We start from the raw sequence: 16,079 nt of genomic DNA, 5'->3' as shown, positions 1-16,079 counted from the left end.
CCCGGCGCGCCCACGCGGTGGCGCCGCTGGGCAGCTACGCCGGTCTGGCCCGCCCGCCTCGCTAGTGCGGCTGCGCGGGCGGGGGCCGGAAGTGCAGGCGCAGCTATAGCGCGGGTCGGGGTCGCAGTCGTGGGCGGGGGCCGGGCCTGCACCGGGGTCGGGCTGCAGCTCCCGGCGGCCAGCATGAAGCGGGACGTGCGCATCCTGCTGCTGGGCGAGGGTAGGTAGGCGCCTGGGCCTGGGTCGGGCGGGGGTCGAGCCTGGTCGGGGATCTTGGGGCCGGGGTGGGGAGAGGCGCCGCGACCTTGGCCGCCGCACTGACCGCGCCGACCCGCGCAGCCCAGGTGGGGAAGACGTCGCTGATCCTGTCGCTGGTGGGCGAGGAGTTCCCCGAGGAGGTAAGGCCGAGCGCGCCCCCGCGCCCAAGAAGGGCCCAGGTCCGGACGCCGCCGCCCTCCGCCCTTCCCGGCTGTCCTCACGGCCGCGTCTGCCCCAGGTTCCCCCCCGGGCAGAAGAGATCACCATTCCCGCGGACGTCACCCCAGAGAAGGTGCCCACCCACATCGTGGATTACTCAGGTAGAGGGGCCGCCCGCCCGCGGTTGCGCCCAGGAGCGGGCGTCTCCGGCAGGTCTGCAGTAGGGTCTCTTTTTCCACCCAGAGGCTGAGCAGACAGTCGAGGAGCTTCAGGACGAGATTCACAAGGTACGGTGGGTCCTGGGGGAGGGGGTGCTGGGCACGGGGGTCAGGGCTCAGGCCTTGGGGGTATGGCTGCCCTGGCTTGATCGGCTTCATTCTCTGAGAGATTGGATTAAGGTGCCCAGAGTGTCCGCAGCCTCGCTAATTCTGTTGTGACCTGTTAGCACTGAGAGTCTCTGGGGTCCCCGTGACGCACTCTGCTGGGAGCCAGGAGGAAGACCCATTCCTTCCTCCTGCATGCGTGTTTGGCCAGCCCACAGCCCTCCGTGCCGAGCCTTCCCTCTTCTGGTGGACCCTGGGGAGCAGTCTCCAAGTCCTTGAAAGTGATCCCTTGGACAGCTCTGTGCCCAGCACCCCCATTCCCCACTCCTTAGTCCAGCCCACTGTCCTGGGCCTCTGGACTGCACCGGGTGTAATGACCAGGGCTGTGGGCTGCACAGCTAGTTCTCTGCTCTCCTCTGCACAGGAGGACCTGTGCCTGGACCAAGCTCCTGGTGGGGCTGCTGCCCCTGCAGCATCTGCTGTGTCCTGGGGGTGCTACTGGGCAAGGGTACAGGCCGCAGCCACTGTGTTGCCATCATCCCCTACCTTGTGCTGTTGTCCTCTGTCTGCTGTTGCCTGTACTGACCAGGGAGCGAAGGGCTGAGGCTGGGGCTGGGGAGTCAAGTTTAAGGGTGGCTGTGTCCTGAGCCCTCAGGGGATTCGCTGACCAGAGCTGCAGTACTGGGGCCTGGTATCTGCAGCAGAAGTGGGTAGGGAAGGGCTGGCCTGAGGTGTGCGTAGCCAACAGCCAGTGACTCGGCCTGGGAGCAGCTGGAAGGGTGGGCTCCCCCAGTCTCTGAGCCCGTTCCTGTCCAGCTTGTGAGTGGAGCAGGGAGCTTCAGATCCCACCATACGTCCCTCTCCCTGCCCCCAACAGGCAAACGTGGTGTGCGTGGTGTATGACGTGTCTGAAGAGACCACCATTGAGAAGGTGAGCAAGGGAACTCTCTGTCCATCCTAGCTTTCTGTCACTGGCGCCCAGCCTGGCCGTCCACCTGTTCTCTGTTCTCTGCACACGCCACAGGCGGACGCTCAGTTGACCCGGGTTCTGGGCAACTTGCACCCGTGGCTGGCCCCACTGGGGAGCTTCACGGAGCCACCCTGGCCAGGGCCCCCAAAGCTTCCCCCGAGTTCCCATGACCTTGTCTCCCGCCGAGAGCGTGGATGGCCTTGCGTCTGAATGTTTTAGGCCTGCGGGAGGAGTTGCTGATCTCAGGCCCTTTGTGGGTGTTTGGGAACTGCTAGGATCAGATGAGGTCCTACCTGCCCGCTGCTCTTCCCCACTGGTCTTGTTGCCAGCGGCCGTGACTTTGGCTCTCAGTGGCCCTCAATCTCCCCCATCTCTCCTCGAGCCAAGTGAGAGTTCCACATGGGAGCTGTGGGCCGGGCAGGCCCCCATCCTCATGGCCAGGTCTTACCTTTCAGATCCGAACCAAATGGATCCCGCTGGTGAATGGGGATACCAAGAGGGGGCCCAGGTAATAGGCAGGGCTTGGGGAGGGGGGCTGGGCCCCACCAGCTCCCTGATCCCTGGTGACCGTGGGTCTCTCCCCCAGGGTCCCCATTATCCTGGTGGGCAACAAGTCGGACCTGCGGCCGGGGGGCTCCATGGAGGCTGTGCTGCCCATCATGAGCCAGTTCCCTGAGATCGAGACCTGTGTGGAGGTGAGCAGGCAGGGCCCTGGGGGTGCCAGGACCGCAGAGGCGAGGACAGGGGGCCTCCCTGCCTCCCCTTCTGAGTCTGTTCCCACGTGTCCCAGTGCTCGGCGAAGAACCTGAAAAACATCTCAGAGCTGTTCTACTACGCACAGAAGGCCGTGCTGCACCCCACGGCCCCCCTCTATGACCCTGAGGCCAAGCAGGTGGGCCGAAGGCACTGGTGGGGAGGGCAAGCAGGAGGGAGCGGTGGGGGTGCTGAGCCGCTGTCCCCACAGCTGATGCCCGAGTGCGCCCAGGCCCTCACACGCATCTTCAGGCTCTCAGACCAGGACATGGACCAGGTGCTCAGTGACCAGGAGCTCAACGCTTTCCAGGTGCGCCCCCTTCTGTCTCCTGGCGGTACCCACCCTCCCAGCTGCAGCCGCACCCCACGCCTCGGCTGCCCTTGTGACCGGTGGAGACGGCAGCTGGCTGACTAACGGCGACTTTCTCTCGGAAGCAGATGTCCTGCTTCGGGCACCCTCTTGCCCCGCAGGCCCTGGAGGACGTGAAGATGGTGGTGAGCAAGAATGTGGCAGGAGGCGTGCGGGATGACCGGCTGACCCTGGACGGTGAGGCCCGACATCCTGCCTACATCGGGCGTGGGGTGTGGGGCAAGGCCGGGCTGTGCCTGGTGTTACTCCCTTCTCTGCTTCTCCTGAGCAGGCTTCCTTTTCTTGAACATGCTCTTCATCCAGCGAGGCCGCCACGAGACCACGTGGACCATCCTGAGGCGCTTTGGCTATGGTGACTCGCTTGAGCTGACGGCCAACTACCTCTGCCCACCGTGAGTGGCGTTCGGGCTCAGGGCTCGCCTCCCATCTGTGTCGGATGGGGCCTGGGGCTCCTGGACCCTATGCTGGGGGCCATCGGGGCGTCTCTCCCTGGCGGGGGGACTCTCTGCCTGCCTGGACGGCCTGTGTTCGGAGGAGGTGCCCTGCGGAGCACAAGGAGTTGTGCACAGCCCCACCCCCATCCCGGCACCCGCAGGCTCCGTGTGCCCCCCGGATGCAGCACCGAGCTCAACCATCGCGGCTACCAGTTTGTGCAGAGGATGTTTGAGAAGCATGACCAGGTGAGGGTGCTGGGCCCCACTGAGCCCCGCCTCAGCCTCCCGCCTGCACGTGTCACCACAGCTCCTCTGCCCGCAGGACCGGGATGGTGCCCTCTCGCCAGCAGAGCTGCAGAGCCTCTTCAGCGTGTTTCCTGCTGCTCCCTGGGGCCCCCAGCTCCCTCGCACGGTCCGCACCGAGGCCGGTCGGTTGCCCCTGCACGGGTATCTCTGCCAGTGGACGTAAGTGCAGCCCTCACCCACTGAGACACGGCCTCACCCTCTGCCCTGCTGTAACGCCACATCCCCACTTCTCCTGTCCCCAGTCTGGTGACCTACTTGGACGTCCAGCACTGTCTTGAGCACCTTGGCTACCTGGGCTTCCCCACCCTCTGCGAGCAGGATTCCCAGGCCCACGCCATCACAGGTGGGTGCCCGCTTTCACACCGGCCCCCAGCCAGTGTCTCCCCGGCAGCCCCTCCCTCATATTCATCCTTGTTCCCTGCCCACAGTCACCCGGGAGAAGAGGCTGGACCAGGAGAAGGGACAAACACAGAGAAACGTTTTCTTGTGCAAGGTGGTGGGGGCCCGCGGAGTGGGCAAGTCCTCCTTCCTGCAGGCTTTCCTCGGCCATGGCCTGGGGGTGAGTGTCTGTGTGTGCCGTGCGTGGACCTGGGGGCCAGGGGTTCTGGAAAGAGTCCGAGCAGTGAGTTCCAGGGGCGTCCCTCCTCTGCACCAGGATGCTGGGGAGCCTGCCGGGGAGCCCTCTGCCTACACCATCGACACCGTGCAGGTCAACGGGCAGGAGAAGTACCTGATTGTGAGTGCGGGGGTCCCCAGGGTAGGCCTAGAGCGTGCACGCTGAGGGAGCCGCCCAACGCGGCCCTGGGAGACCTAGCCTGTGCCCCTCTGAGGCCACCCTTTCTGTTCAGCTGTGTGAGGTGGGTGCAGACAGCCTCCTGACCGCCTCGGCCGACGCCACCTGTGACATCGCCTGCTTGATGTTTGACAGCAGCCACCCCAGGTCCTTCTCGCTGTGCGCCAGTGTCTACAAGGCAAGGTCCCGCCCACCCTGGGGGCCCTGCTGTGTAGCAGGGCTGTGGGCAGGTGCCCCCCAGCACACTCACATGGCCCCTCCCCCTGCAGCGCCACTACATGGACAGGCAGACCCCCTGCCTCTTCGTCTCCTCCAAGGCTGACTTGCCCGAAGGTGTCTTGCTGCCCGGTCTGTCTCCGACTGAGTTCTGCCGTAGGCATCGGCTGCCCGCCCCCGCCCTGTTCTCTTGTGCCGGCCCAGTCGAGCCCCGCGCGGCCATCTTCACCCGGCTCGCCACCATGGCCGCCTTCCCGTGGGTACCAGGATCGAAGCCCTTGTGTGGGAGACCCTTCCCTGTCCCATGAGAGTGGCACAGCTGTGGTGTCAGGACTGGAGTCAGTCAAGGTTGCAGGGTGGGCCTTGGTGCCCGTGCCGACGCCCAGGTGGGGCCCGTGGGGCCTGGGCTCACAGGCTGCCCTCTAGTCTGGGGGTCCTGCCATGCTGGGCACTGACACGGAGCAGCTGAGTGGGGCTCTGGGACTTTGTAGGAGACAGAGGTGGGGTTACAGCAGCAAGACTCCCCTCTTTCCTGCAGACACCTTGTCCACGGGGAGCTGCACACCACCTCCTTCTGGCTCCGGGTGGCGCTGGGGGCCGTCGGGGCTGCCGTCGCTGCCGTTCTCAGCTTCTCACTCTACAGGGTCCTGGTGAAGAGCCGATGAGGTCCCAGACCCTGCAGTCTGATCTCAGGGTGCTGGTGTGGGGCCACTTGCTTGGTGGGGGATAGAGACCCTCTCAACTTTCCTCCTGAGGACAGTCCATCTGCTGCCCCACCCCTGCCTCAGCCCCGAGGGTGGCCCCGGTTCCCAGCAGCCTGTGTCCGGCCTTGCTGCAGGTGCCAGGCATGACCCTCTTCTGTGGGCATCGTGTTGGAGGGACTGGGAGGTGTGGGTGAGGAAGTCAGTGACCCCAGACCCGAATTCTCAGGGCTCCACTCCTCCTTCCTGGTCCCATGTGGCCAGAGGGTATGAAGGGGGTAAGAAGGCAGAGCTTTGGGCCAAAGGCAGGGGCGTGGAGGCAAGAAATGGCTGGACCATTGTGCGTGCCCCCACCCCCAATCTGAAGACAGGTCCAGGGCTGTGCCTCTCCCAGAAGACGTATGAGATTGGGTTTCCTGATTAAACTTCACTTGTGTCTTTTCCATATTGGGTTCTGCTTTCTGAGGATGACTTCTTGAATTAACTAAAACGTGTCTTTGGTCTGGGTGTGGGCTGGGAATGTTGCTCCTGACCCCCCCCCCGCCTCCTCTCTGGGTCACCATCCTGAGGTCTCAGGCCAGGGTAAGGACCAGTTATGGCCCAGCCGCAGCCTCAGAGCCTTTAGGTACATTGAGGTCCATGCTGGCCTGAGGGTGAGAGGCTGGAGGGGGCCTGATACCTGAGGACCCCCCTGATGTGACCCCTCCCTACAGCCAGGTGTATCCACTACCCAAGCCTCAGCATCCTGTCAGGTTGGCTGAGGTGTGCTGAGGATCTGGGGTTCTGGGATGTGCTGAAATGTCCTGGTGTGCGAGGTGGCCCTGGTTTGGGCGAGCTGCCCTGTTTCTCACACCCCACCCAGAGGCCTCTGCCCCTCCCACTGGGCAGGAGACAGCCAGAGCTCCAGCCTAAGGACAAGGGGACAGAGAACCTTTCTTGGGCTGAGGAGGGGGCTTAGCTTGGAGGTTAGGTGCTTGCTCTGGCGTGCATTCTGGGCGTGGAGCAGAGGCAGTATGTGGTGTGCTTGGGTGGAGGACCTTGGCCACACAAGTACCCCCTCTACTTCCTGTAACTAGTCATTCTTTGCAAGGCAGGCCTTTACGCCAGGGCCCCTCCCTCAGCCCTGACAAGCTGTTTCTAGAGGCGGGGGAGCTGCCTTCTCGGCAGGGGATGCTCAGGCCTGACCCAACGGGCTGGGGGTCACACCCTGAAGTTGTTTCAACCATCCCGCTGGCCCCCCAGCTCCAGTGACCTGAGGACCCCTGGTGCAGTTCTTACTAAAGCTGGGCAGGGCAGGATGCTGCTTCTAGCTGCTGCATCTGTCCTGAGGCTCAGCTGCACAGGCGTTCTGAGCGGTGCTGTCAGGGGTTGCTATGGTTACACATTCCCATAGCCTGTCACTTTCCTTATTGTAGGGGGTCTACCTGTCCTCCCTGGGAAGTAGGGCTCCTCTCCATCCCAGCTGCGGTCTTGTCCATTGGGGGCTCTCCCCACCCCCATGTTCATGGGTCAGTTTAGCACTGTGGCCACAGGAATAGTCAGGAACCTCCAGCCCAAGTTGTGTTGGTCCCCACCCACTGAGCAGGGCCTGCTGCAGGGACCTCCCTCAACCCTGCTAGTTGCCCTGTTGGCTTCAGTGCTCGCCACTGGGGCCGTGGAGCCGCCTTGTTGCCAGGACGGGCAAGCATGTCAGGGAGGGAGGTGCCTTCAGGGAGCCCGGCGGGGGGGAGTCCCCAGCAGTAGGTTGTTCTCTGAAGCCTTCCCCGAGGAGGTGGCATCGGCTCTGAGGCCCAGCCCGGGGCAAAGGGGTGGGCGCAGAAGGGGCTTGCGTGCCGCGCGTGACTCAGTTTCCCGGCTGCTGCCCCGCGGGACGAAGAGCTGCAGCCCGGGGCGGGGCGGGGGCGCCGGCACTGGAGCCAAGCGCCCCGCGCCGTTCTTGCCCGGGCACGTCCGCGTGCGGGGCGCGCGCGTGTCCTGACCGCGAGTGGCTGGGCTGGCAGCGGCGGCGTGTGCGGCGGGGGCGGGCGGCTCCGTGACGCGGCGCCGAGCGGAGTGGGCGGAGCCGGAGGGCCGGGGCGGAGCGGAGTAGTCCGCAGAGAAGCCCCTCCCGGCCGCGGCCGCCGACCCCGGCCCCCGGCCCCCGGCCCCCCGGCCCGGCCTGGCTCTATGGACAGGAGCTCGCTGCTGCAGCTTATCCAGGAGCAGGTGCGTGGAGAGGTGGGGGGCGCCGGCACCGCCCCCGTTGCCGGCCCTCCGCCCTTGGGTGGGCCGGGGGGACGGAGTTCTGAGACCCTCAGCGCAGCCCCTTCTCTGCACGACCTTGGCCCCCTGCACGAGACCCCAGGAAAGGGCGAGCCAGACTAGGGCGCTTGGGGAGGGGCCAGAGGGTTGGTGATTGCCCTCAGACCTTGGCCCTACCCTTCCAGGATGGGCAAGGCAGAAATGAGGTGGGGAGACCGCTGGAGAGCTAGCGGAGCTGGAGGCCGGGGACCTAGGTACCGGTGCCTACAGCTAGCTCCTGGGACCATGTGGGCACAGGGGCCTGGACCCAGGGTGCTCGGAGCCTGCCTCTCCCGCCTGACGTGGCTCAGCCCTGTGGTCGTGGGGCCTGGCCCACCCTCAGACCTTGGCCGCTGGCCCCCCCGACCCCAGCAGCTGGACCCTGAGAACACCGGCTTCATCGGCGCGGACACCTTCGCTGGCCTGGTGCACCGCCATGAGCTGCCCCTGGACCCGGCCAAACTGGACATGCTGGTGGCCCTGGCCCAGAGCAACGAGCGGGGCCAGGTCTGCTACCAGGAGCTGGTGGACCTGGTCAGTGCCACAGTGGGTGGGCAGCTGGGGTGTGGGCGCAGTGCCCTGGCTGGAGTGGGTTGGGCAGGCGGCCCCTCCTCCCTGCCCTTCCCATTGGGGAGGGCTATAGCCATGGGTCAGGGCTTCAGACCCTGTGATGGACGAGCTGGGTGGACCACTCAGGAGGGGCGGCCATGGGGGGAGTATGGTGGCCTATGCCTAGGCCCCGCCCCCCAGATCAGCAGCAAGCGCTCAAGCAGCTTCAAGCGGGCCATCGCCAATGGACAACGGGCACTGCCCCAGGACGGGCTGCTGGACGAGCCAGGCCTGGGTGTCTACAAGCGGTTCGTGCGCTACGTGGCCTACGAGATCCTGCCCCGAGAGGTGGACCGCCACTGGTACTTCTACCGGCACCGCAGCTGCCCACCCCCCGTGTTTATGGCTTCGGTCACCCTCGCCCAGGTGGGCCTGCCCGTCCACCGCCCACCACCCCGGGAGCCTCTCTTATCCTTGGTCTTGCCTGGCCCCAACGCTTGTCCCTCCCAGATCATCGTGTTCCTGTGCTACGGGGCCCGTCTCAACAAGTGGGTGCTGCAGACCTACCACCCTGAGTACATGAAAAGCCCCCTCGTATACCACCCCGGCCACCGTGCTCGGGCCTGGCGCTTTCTCACCTACATGTTCATGCACGTCGGGTGAGTGGGCCCACCTCTGGCACCCCTCAGATTGGATTGGGAGGGCTCAGTCTCTCGAGGTGGGGGCAGGGGGCTGGTAGCCCCCTGGCGGACCCCACCCTTCACACTCATTTGCCCCATACGGCCAGGCTGGAGCAGCTGGGGTTCAACGCACTCCTGCAGCTGATGATCGGGGTGCCCCTGGAGATGGTGCATGGCCTGCTCCGCATCAGCCTGCTCTACCTGGCTGGTGTGCTGGCAGGTGAGGCAGGTGCGTGCGCCCTGGCCACCTCACTGGTGGGCCTCACCCTCACAGCTCTCCCCTTGCTCACACAGGCTCCCTGACCGTCTCCATTACTGACATGCGGGCCCCTGTGGTGGGGGGCTCCGGCGGGGTCTACGCCCTGTGCTCTGCACACCTGGCCAATGTCGTCATGGTAACGGGGCAGCCCCTGCGGCGGGGTGCGGGGAGGGGCCCATAAGGCCTCCCTCACAGCCTTTTTTATTCACACCCCATCAGAACTGGGCTGGGATGAGATGTCCCTACAAGCTGCTGAGGATGGTGCTGGCCCTGGTGTGCAGTAAGTAGGGAGCCAGGGTGGAGGGGCCTCAGCCTATGGCTAGGGTGCCTCTCACCTGCTGCCTCCCTCTGTAGTGAGCTCCGAGGTGGGCCGGGCCGTGTGGCTGCGCTTCTCCCCGCCACTGCCTGCCTCGGGCCCACAGCCCAGCTTCATGGCACACCTGGCGGGCGCGGTGGTGGGTGTCAGCATGGGCCTGACCATCCTGCGCAGCTATGAGGAGCGCCTGCGAGACCAGTGTGGCTGGTGGGTGGTGCTGCTTGCCTATGGCACCTTCCTGCTCTTCGCCATCTTCTGGAACATCTTTGCCTACGACCTGCTGGGTGCCCACATTCCCCCGCCACCCTGACAAGGGTTCCCAGGGCCACACCAGCCAGGGCGCAGCATCCGTGGGCCAGCCACTAGGGAGGCCTGCATGTTCATCCTCTGTGAATGTATGTCTTGAGGCTGCTTCTTCCTGGTGGGGGCAGGTGGCCCCTGTGGCCCACTGACTCCAGGCCAAGCCTTACACCAGCCCTGGCCGCCCCCTCCCAGGCCTGGAGGAATAGGACTGCTGGACTGGGCTGAGTGGTGGAGGTCCCCAAGGGTGGCCCCAGAGGAGACCCTGCCCTGGCCTCTCCCATGAGACTTGCAGTCTGAGCCTTTTTGGAGAATGAATAAATATTTTACACAGCACCAGGTAGCTGTACTGGGCACTGCGGGCTGGGCTGTTCTCCCCCCAACTCACTGATCAAACTGTGAGGGCCCTTCCCTCCACACAAGCAGCAGCCTGGGCTTCCCCCTTGCTTTTCTGCACCCAGCATGAGGTGTCTCTGTATGGGAGATGGGAGCCCGTGGGGAGGGTCATGGGCCTCATAGTCAGGTTTGAGTTCAGCAAGCATTTATTGAGCTCCTACAGCAGCCAGCCCCCTGTCCAAAGACTTGTGCCCTGAGATCACAGGGTAGGTGTGCAAGCCCTGGGCCACAGCCAAGTCAGTAGGCCTGGGTCCTGTGCTTCTTGGCTGGCCTGGTGTCCTCAGGGGTGGCCAGGCTGGGACCGAGGTCAGGCAGCAGGTCAGGGCACAGCTTCTGCCCTACACCCCAGATCCACAGTGCTGTCTCCACACGGTGAGGGGTCCACAGCCTGAGGCACTGCCTGGGGAGGTGCAGAGGGAGTCTGGGGCTCAGGGGCACCAGTCACCCTACCCTGCTGGGTAACTCTGCACATCACCCTGACCAGAGTCCTGGATGCCCTCCCTGGCCGCCAACAGACTGCACCTTGGCTCAGGGCTGTGGCATGCTCCTGCACCCGGCCCAGGTAGAGCAGGTGGTGCTTCAGGGTGTACTGCAGGGCTGGCAGATCGGGCACTGCGGCCACTGCCTCATCAGACATGAAGACTGCTACCTCGAGAGCTCTGGCAGCCAGGACTGCCGCGGGAAGTAAATGGCGTGGGGCTGCCATTCCCAACAACTCTCGGTGTCACGTATCTGGCCATCTGGCCATTTCACAGATAAGGCCACTAACACGCCAGGTCCCGCCCACGACCTCGCCGGGGGGACGCCCAGCTCTCCCTACTAACGCGAGGTGACAGCCGGGCCCGCGCCCCGGAGGGCGCACAATTCCGTGACCGCTGCGTTCACGTCTGACAGGAGACGGAAGGCGGCGGCCGAGCGCTGCACCACCAGCTCCGGGGAGTTGGCGGTCACGAGCTGCTGCAGGTGCGGCCGAAAGCGGCCCCTCGGTGGTCAGGTTGGGTCTGGGGTCACGGCTTGTGGACCTCGCTAGGGGCCCCGCCCCCAGGAGGAAGCCACGCCCACGACGCTACGTCCCGCCCCGGAAGGCTCCGTCCCCCACGTGCGAAGCTTCTCACCGCCAGTTTCCACGCCTGCAGCTGATCCGGCTCGTCGCGTGTCACGTGCTTCTCCGCCCGGCCCTCGATGGCTGCGGGCAACTTCTCTCGATACCTGGGGAAGGGCGGTGACGGGGAGTCCGAGCCACAGGGGTCGGCCCGCCCGCCCGATGTCCCCACCGCCCTACCATCGCTCCAGGGTTTCCAGCCGCCCCTGGGGGCGAGCCGCGCGCGCCCGCAGCACTTCCCCGTGGCACCCCAGGACAGCAGCCCAGCTGCTCGGGTCCTCACAGCCCGAGCCCGCGGGCAGCCGCCATCCCCACGCGCCTGGGCGGAGCCTCGGGGGCGGGGCGTCGGGGCGCCCGAGTGGGATCCTGCCCCGACGACCTCGGCGCTTCTCAGGCCTCAGATGCCGCGCGTCGCGTTGCCGCGAGCGCATGCTCCCCCGCCTGCCTCGCCTGCCCCGCCCCCGCCCCCGCCCCTCCTCCGCCTCGCGTCTGGTGCACGCGCGGCCCCGCCCGCTGGCAGGCCATCCTTCCCGCTGGCCCCGCCCACCTGCACGGCCGGAAGTTCCGGTGGCGGAGCGCTGGACCGGGCCCGAGCGGATCGCGGGCTCGGGCTGCGGGCGTAGGGCGGGCCCGGCGCGGAGCCTGGGAGCGGAGCCCAGGCCGTGCCGCGCGGCGCCATGAAGGGCAAGGAGGAGAAGGAGGGCGGCGCGCGGCTGAGCGCCGGCGGCGGGAGCCCGGAAAAGAGCCCGAGCGCGCAGGAGCTCAAGGAACAGGGCAACCGGCTCTTCGTGGGCCGCAAGTACCCGGAGGCGGCGGCCTGTTATGGCCGCGCCATCGTGAGTGCGCCCGCGCCGCGGGAGGGGGCCAGCGTCCGAGCCAGGGGAGGGGCCGGGCTGCGGCTTGCCTCAGCGTCCTCCCCGGAGCCCCTGTCTGGCCGCCCCCGCCCGACTTTCGGAGGGGGGTGGTGCTTGGGCTCTGAGAACTCAGTGATGATCTTGTTCCAAAGGGGCCAAGGCCACGGCTCCCGAGCCAGTGCTGGTTGCCAGAGAACTGTGGCGGGTGGGAGCTTCAGAGTGCTTGAGGCCCACTCGCCTGGGGGCCAGGGACCCTTGCCCCTTGAGGAGTCCAGGCCCAAAGCTGGTGATTTCCACAGATCTGGAAAAGCTACCTTCACAAGACTCACTGGAGTCCAGAGGGTGGGCTCAGGTAGGCTCCACCCTCCCTCAGAACCCAGAGGCTTGGAAGCTGAGAAACCTGTAGTGTCTTGATTCCAGCTATGGGCTTCAAGCTGGGACAGAGGGGGTAGGCTGAGCTCACTCCCTCACGCTGGCTGGTCTGCCCTTGTTCTCCAGACCCGGAATCCCTTGGTGGCGGTGTATTACACCAACCGGGCATTGTGCTACCTGAAGATGCAGCAGCATGAGCAAGCTCTGGCTGACTGCCGGCGCGCCCTGGAGCTGGACGGGCAGTCTGTGAAGGCACACTTCTTCCTGGGACAATGCCAGTTGGAGATGGAGAGCTATGATGAGGCTATTGCCAACCTGCAGCGAGGTGGGCTTAGAGGCTGGCTGGTGCCAGGGTGCCTGGGACCAGGCGGGTGGACTGGCTGGAGGTTTATCCAAATCTTCTATTCCTCCAGCCTACAACCTGGCCAAGGAGCAGCGGCTCAACTTTGGGGACGACATCCCCAGTGCTCTGCGCATCGCGAAGAAGAAGCGCTGGAACAGCATTGAGGAGCGGCGCATCCACCAGGAGAACGAGCTGCACTCTTACCTCACACAGCTCATTGTGGCCGAGCGTGAGAGGTGGGCTGTGGCGATGACAGGCGCCCCCCCCCCCCGAAGTCACCACTTCTAGGTTAACTCTTGAGTCGTGAACACATTTATTGAAGGCCAACTCTGGCACGCAGGAGATGGAGGGGAATGAGGCCTGAATGAGCCTAGGATTGGAGTGGAGTCTGACCTCCCGGCCAGACCCATCTCTGATCAGCTTTTGGTCAACTTCCAGGGAACTGGAAGAGTGTCAGCGGAACCATGAGGGTGATGAGGACGATGGCCACCTCCGGGCCCAACAGGCCTGCATTGAGGCCAAGCATGTGAGGGTGCCCCAGCCCAAGTGTGGGTCCTGTGTGTATTTGCATGCGTGTGACGGACGTGAGGTGCCCCTGGCTCCTGCTGGGTCTGTGCTTTTTGGTGCCTGGGGAAGGGAGATGGGGTGTCAGGCCCACATATAGCTGCTTGGTTCTTTGCAGGACAAGTACTTGGCAGACATGGATGAGCTCTTCTCCCAGGTAGACGAGAAGAGAAAGGTGAGCTGCCTGTCTTCTGGGGTCTGTGGGTAGCAGGAGTCGGAGCAGTGCCCCTTCCCAGCCCCTGACCTGATCCTGTGTGCTGCAGAAGCGAGATATACCCGACTACCTGTGTGGCAAGATCAGCTTTGAGCTGATGCGGGAGCCCTGCATCACACCCAGTGGTATCACCTATGACCGCAAGGACATTGAGGAGCACCTGCAGGTGAGGGCCCATGGGAGGTGGGAGCAGGACCCACACCCACTGAGCACCTCCTAATTCTGAGTCTGTTGTCACTGCAGCGTGTGGGCCATTTCGACCCTGTGACTCGGAGCCCCCTGACCCAGGAACAGCTCATCCCCAACCTGGCCATGAAAGAGGTCATTGACGCGTTCATCTCCGAGAATGGCTGGGTGGAGGACTACTGAGGCAGTGCGGGTGTGTGAGCCACTCACCCGCCTTGCCCGGTACCCTGGCTCAGGAGGGCCTTGGGCAGTAGTCTCTAGCCGCTGTACATAGTTTGTTTCCCTAGATCCCTGTCCTGGTGTCCCCAAGCCCACCCCCATCAGTTCTGCTGGGTCATGAGCCTCCCCCATCCCCCTCTGGGCCAGAAACAGCGGGTGAGAGTGGGCTGGGCTGAGGCTGCCACTGCCACCTCTGTCCCTGTAATAAAATCTGTGAGCACTATAGGGGCATGTGCTGGTGTGCGACGGGCTCCCCAGCCACCCCCTTTGGCTAGCTGAGAAAGGTAGAGATGAAGACGCTGGTGTCGAGGTTGAGTGTGGCGTGCCACCATCGGTCAGGGAAATACAGCACCTGGGAGTTGGGGGGACACAGGGATTGGTTGGGGGCCCTTGGCCCAGCCCAGCCTGGCCCCTGTCTGCCAGCCACTGACCTCACCAGCGTGGATGGTGCATTCCAGGGGCCGTGCAGATAGTGCCAGGGCTGGGTATGTGTCCCGGAGCCAGGCCAGTGTGGTCTTGTTGGGGTGGAATTCAGGTGTCTTTGCAGGAGGGTACAGGAACCAGCGCTGAGGGTGGGAGCAGCAAGGTCACTCTTTGTGCTGTGGTCAGTGAACCCAAAGTCTCAGCCCCACCCTGTGCTGACCTTTCGGCCATAGATCACCTCTGAGAACCCGGGCCCGTGCCAGTGGAAGGGCACCCCAGAGCCGGCACCTGTGTGGTGAGTTATGAGCAGCTGGTTACCAAGCCTAATCCTCCCCCACCCAGTTCCCAAGTCCCCTGGTCCTGCAGGGCACCCACCTGCAATTCCAAAGCTATAAGCAGGAATGGTACCTAGCAGGCTGAATGGAGGTGGAGAGTAGTGCCGAAAGAGTGATGCCCATTCCGTGAAGTTATTGTCCCCAAAGAAGTACAAGGTGTCTGACAGCAGAAAACACAGGAGGATGCAGGGATCTTGGCACCTGGGTACTCCTAAGTCACCCCACCCCACCCCATGGCCACCTGTCTGGCTCACCATTGCCCATGGAGAAGGGGTCCTGGGGGTGCAGCATCTGTTCCACATACTCCTGAAAGGGCAGGTCCACTGCAGTTTGAAAGGGGTTGGTCAGGACTGATTGGTGCTACCTTCAGGATGCTGGCAAGCAGGCTGGGCTGCAGGGAGGCGCAGCTCACCTTTCTGGTAGGAGTAGGTGTTGGCAGTGCTCAACCGGACCACGCTGTCCCCAAACAAGGCCAGCAGCCTTTGACGGGAGCACAGGTCCCGGAACCTCTGTGGGTGCGGGGAAAGTACTCAGGGGCCAAGCTCAGCACGGGCGAGTGGTGGTCGCGAGGACCGTGAGCACTCACCGAGTTGTCTGTGAGCCCCTGCAGAATGACAGGTCTGGAAAAGGCGTAGCTAGAAGAAAAGGCGGAATCATGGCCTCAGTCTGATCCGCGCCCATCCTCCGCCCCCGCCCACACGCGCTCGCACGAGCTCAAGGGGAAGCGGCCTCAGGAGGTCCGGGAGGACGGGCCGGCGACCAGTGCGCGGCCTCTGCGGTGCAGGGTGACGGAGCCCCAGGGTTTTCGGGCGTGGGAGGTGTGGCCACACAAGAGAACGCACTTACCGTTGCACGAACTCGGCATAGCTGAGGTCGGCCCGGCGCTCTACGGTGCAGCGTTCCTCCTCTGCCACGGCCGCCGGCGCCCCCGGCCCGGGCTGCTGCCTGCCGATACAGCTGGTCAGTGCCCTTGGCCGCCCCGCCGCACGCCCCACTCCGCCCTGCCACCCGGCGCCGCTCACCACCCTCCGTCGTCTGCTTCCCGGAGACTCCGGGCCGGAACCACCAGCGTCCAGAGCGCGAGCAACAGGAGTAGCCGCACCCCCAACGCCATAGCCCGCCGCCGCGAGGCATGCCGGGAGCTCCGTCGTCGTGGCAACAGGCCGGCTCCCGGAAGCGGCTTCCTTTGGCCCGTCCTGGAAATAGGGAGCACTTCCGGAAGGCGGGACGAAGGTCGCACCAAGAGCTGCTATTGGCTACTGCCAGCTCTCGTGGACGCACTGCCACCCGCCCACCAGAGTCGCCCGCGCGGGGACTGGACCGTAAGCGACGCGGCCGGTGACAGGCAGCCTCAGAATACGTCTCCCGCTTCCTTTATTTGGTTCACAAGCCCAGCACACCCAT

The 16,079-nt window shown here is 64.8% G+C and overlaps 5 protein-coding genes across 18 annotated transcripts; 3 read left to right on the top strand and 2 right to left on the bottom strand.

Annotated features, from left to right (window-relative positions):
- Positions 1 to 87: 87 nt before the first annotated feature.
- RHOT2 (ras homolog family member T2) lies at positions 88 to 5,728 on the top strand. 4 transcript variants are annotated; one of them, XM_082600534.1, is made up of 19 exons: positions 94 to 220; positions 340 to 398; positions 497 to 578; positions 661 to 704; positions 1,618 to 1,671; positions 2,166 to 2,218; positions 2,297 to 2,405; positions 2,501 to 2,602; positions 2,675 to 2,773; positions 2,902 to 3,010; positions 3,105 to 3,225; positions 3,429 to 3,513; positions 3,590 to 3,732; positions 3,816 to 3,916; positions 4,002 to 4,132; positions 4,229 to 4,309; positions 4,422 to 4,544; positions 4,636 to 4,838; positions 5,121 to 5,728. In XM_082600534.1, exons 1-19 carry the CDS (start codon positions 184 to 186, stop codon positions 5,245 to 5,247), a joined length of 1,863 nt encoding a protein of 620 aa, XP_082456660.1. In that variant the 5' UTR covers positions 94 to 183; the 3' UTR covers positions 5,248 to 5,728. The 4 variants fall into 4 exon arrangements, with proteins under 4 accessions (XP_082456662.1, XP_082456660.1, XP_082456659.1 ...); XM_082600536.1 differs by lacking the exon at positions 497 to 578 and having other exon boundaries at positions 88 to 220; XM_082600533.1 differs by having other exon boundaries at positions 4,002 to 4,309.
- A 1,625-nt stretch (positions 5,729 to 7,353) lies between these two features.
- On the top strand, positions 7,354 to 10,109 carry RHBDL1 (rhomboid like 1). 7 transcript variants are annotated; one of them, XM_082645660.1, is made up of 8 exons: positions 7,354 to 7,488; positions 7,936 to 8,097; positions 8,314 to 8,538; positions 8,623 to 8,771; positions 8,900 to 9,012; positions 9,087 to 9,187; positions 9,271 to 9,331; positions 9,406 to 10,014. In XM_082645660.1, exons 1-8 carry the CDS (start codon positions 7,450 to 7,452, stop codon positions 9,675 to 9,677), a joined length of 1,122 nt encoding a protein of 373 aa, XP_082501786.1. In that variant the 5' UTR covers positions 7,354 to 7,449; the 3' UTR covers positions 9,678 to 10,014. The 7 variants fall into 7 exon arrangements, with proteins under 7 accessions (XP_082501786.1, XP_082501784.1, XP_082501783.1 ...); XM_082645658.1 differs by having other exon boundaries at positions 7,939 to 8,097; positions 8,314 to 8,771; positions 9,406 to 10,016; XM_082645657.1 differs by having other exon boundaries at positions 8,314 to 8,771; positions 9,406 to 10,016.
- Positions 10,110 to 10,191: 82 nt separating this feature from the next.
- On the bottom strand, positions 10,192 to 11,847 carry LOC309817389 (uncharacterized protein). Its single transcript, XM_082645669.1, has 3 exons — positions 11,346 to 11,847; positions 11,179 to 11,272; positions 10,192 to 10,463 (listed from the first exon to the last, which is right to left on the bottom strand). Exons 1-3 carry the CDS (start codon positions 11,594 to 11,596, stop codon positions 10,383 to 10,385), a joined length of 426 nt encoding a protein of 141 aa, XP_082501795.1. The 5' UTR covers positions 11,597 to 11,847; the 3' UTR covers positions 10,192 to 10,382.
- On the top strand, positions 11,719 to 14,140 carry STUB1 (STIP1 homology and U-box containing protein 1). The gene is made up of 7 exons (XM_082645663.1): positions 11,719 to 12,001; positions 12,518 to 12,716; positions 12,805 to 12,970; positions 13,173 to 13,260; positions 13,417 to 13,473; positions 13,562 to 13,678; positions 13,756 to 14,140. Exons 1-7 carry the CDS (start codon positions 11,843 to 11,845, stop codon positions 13,879 to 13,881), a joined length of 912 nt encoding a protein of 303 aa, XP_082501789.1. The 5' UTR covers positions 11,719 to 11,842; the 3' UTR covers positions 13,882 to 14,140.
- On the bottom strand, positions 14,130 to 15,800 carry JMJD8 (jumonji domain containing 8). Of its 5 annotated transcripts, none has more exons than XM_082645664.1 (9): positions 15,698 to 15,800; positions 15,522 to 15,620; positions 15,262 to 15,310; positions 15,088 to 15,184; positions 14,930 to 14,998; positions 14,716 to 14,835; positions 14,561 to 14,628; positions 14,349 to 14,483; positions 14,130 to 14,269 (listed from the first exon to the last, which is right to left on the bottom strand). In XM_082645664.1, the coding sequence occupies exons 1-9, from the start codon at positions 15,787 to 15,789 to the stop codon at positions 14,189 to 14,191; spliced, it is 810 nt and encodes a 269-aa protein (XP_082501790.1). In that variant the 5' UTR covers positions 15,790 to 15,800; the 3' UTR covers positions 14,130 to 14,188. The 5 variants fall into 5 exon arrangements, with proteins under 5 accessions (XP_082501790.1, XP_082501791.1, XP_082501792.1 ...); XM_082645665.1 differs by having other exon boundaries at positions 14,579 to 14,628; XM_082645666.1 differs by having other exon boundaries at positions 14,749 to 14,835.
- Between the last annotated feature and the right edge of the window lie 279 nt (positions 15,801 to 16,079).

Source organism: Mesoplodon mirus (assembly GCF_964341445.2).
Source record: "Mesoplodon mirus genome assembly, chromosome: 15".
In the NCBI taxonomy this organism is placed as follows: Eukaryota; Metazoa; Chordata; class Mammalia; order Artiodactyla; family Ziphiidae; genus Mesoplodon; species Mesoplodon mirus.
The sequence above is the reverse complement of the archived record's forward strand: the minus strand, read 5'-3'. Positions and strand labels throughout refer to the sequence as shown.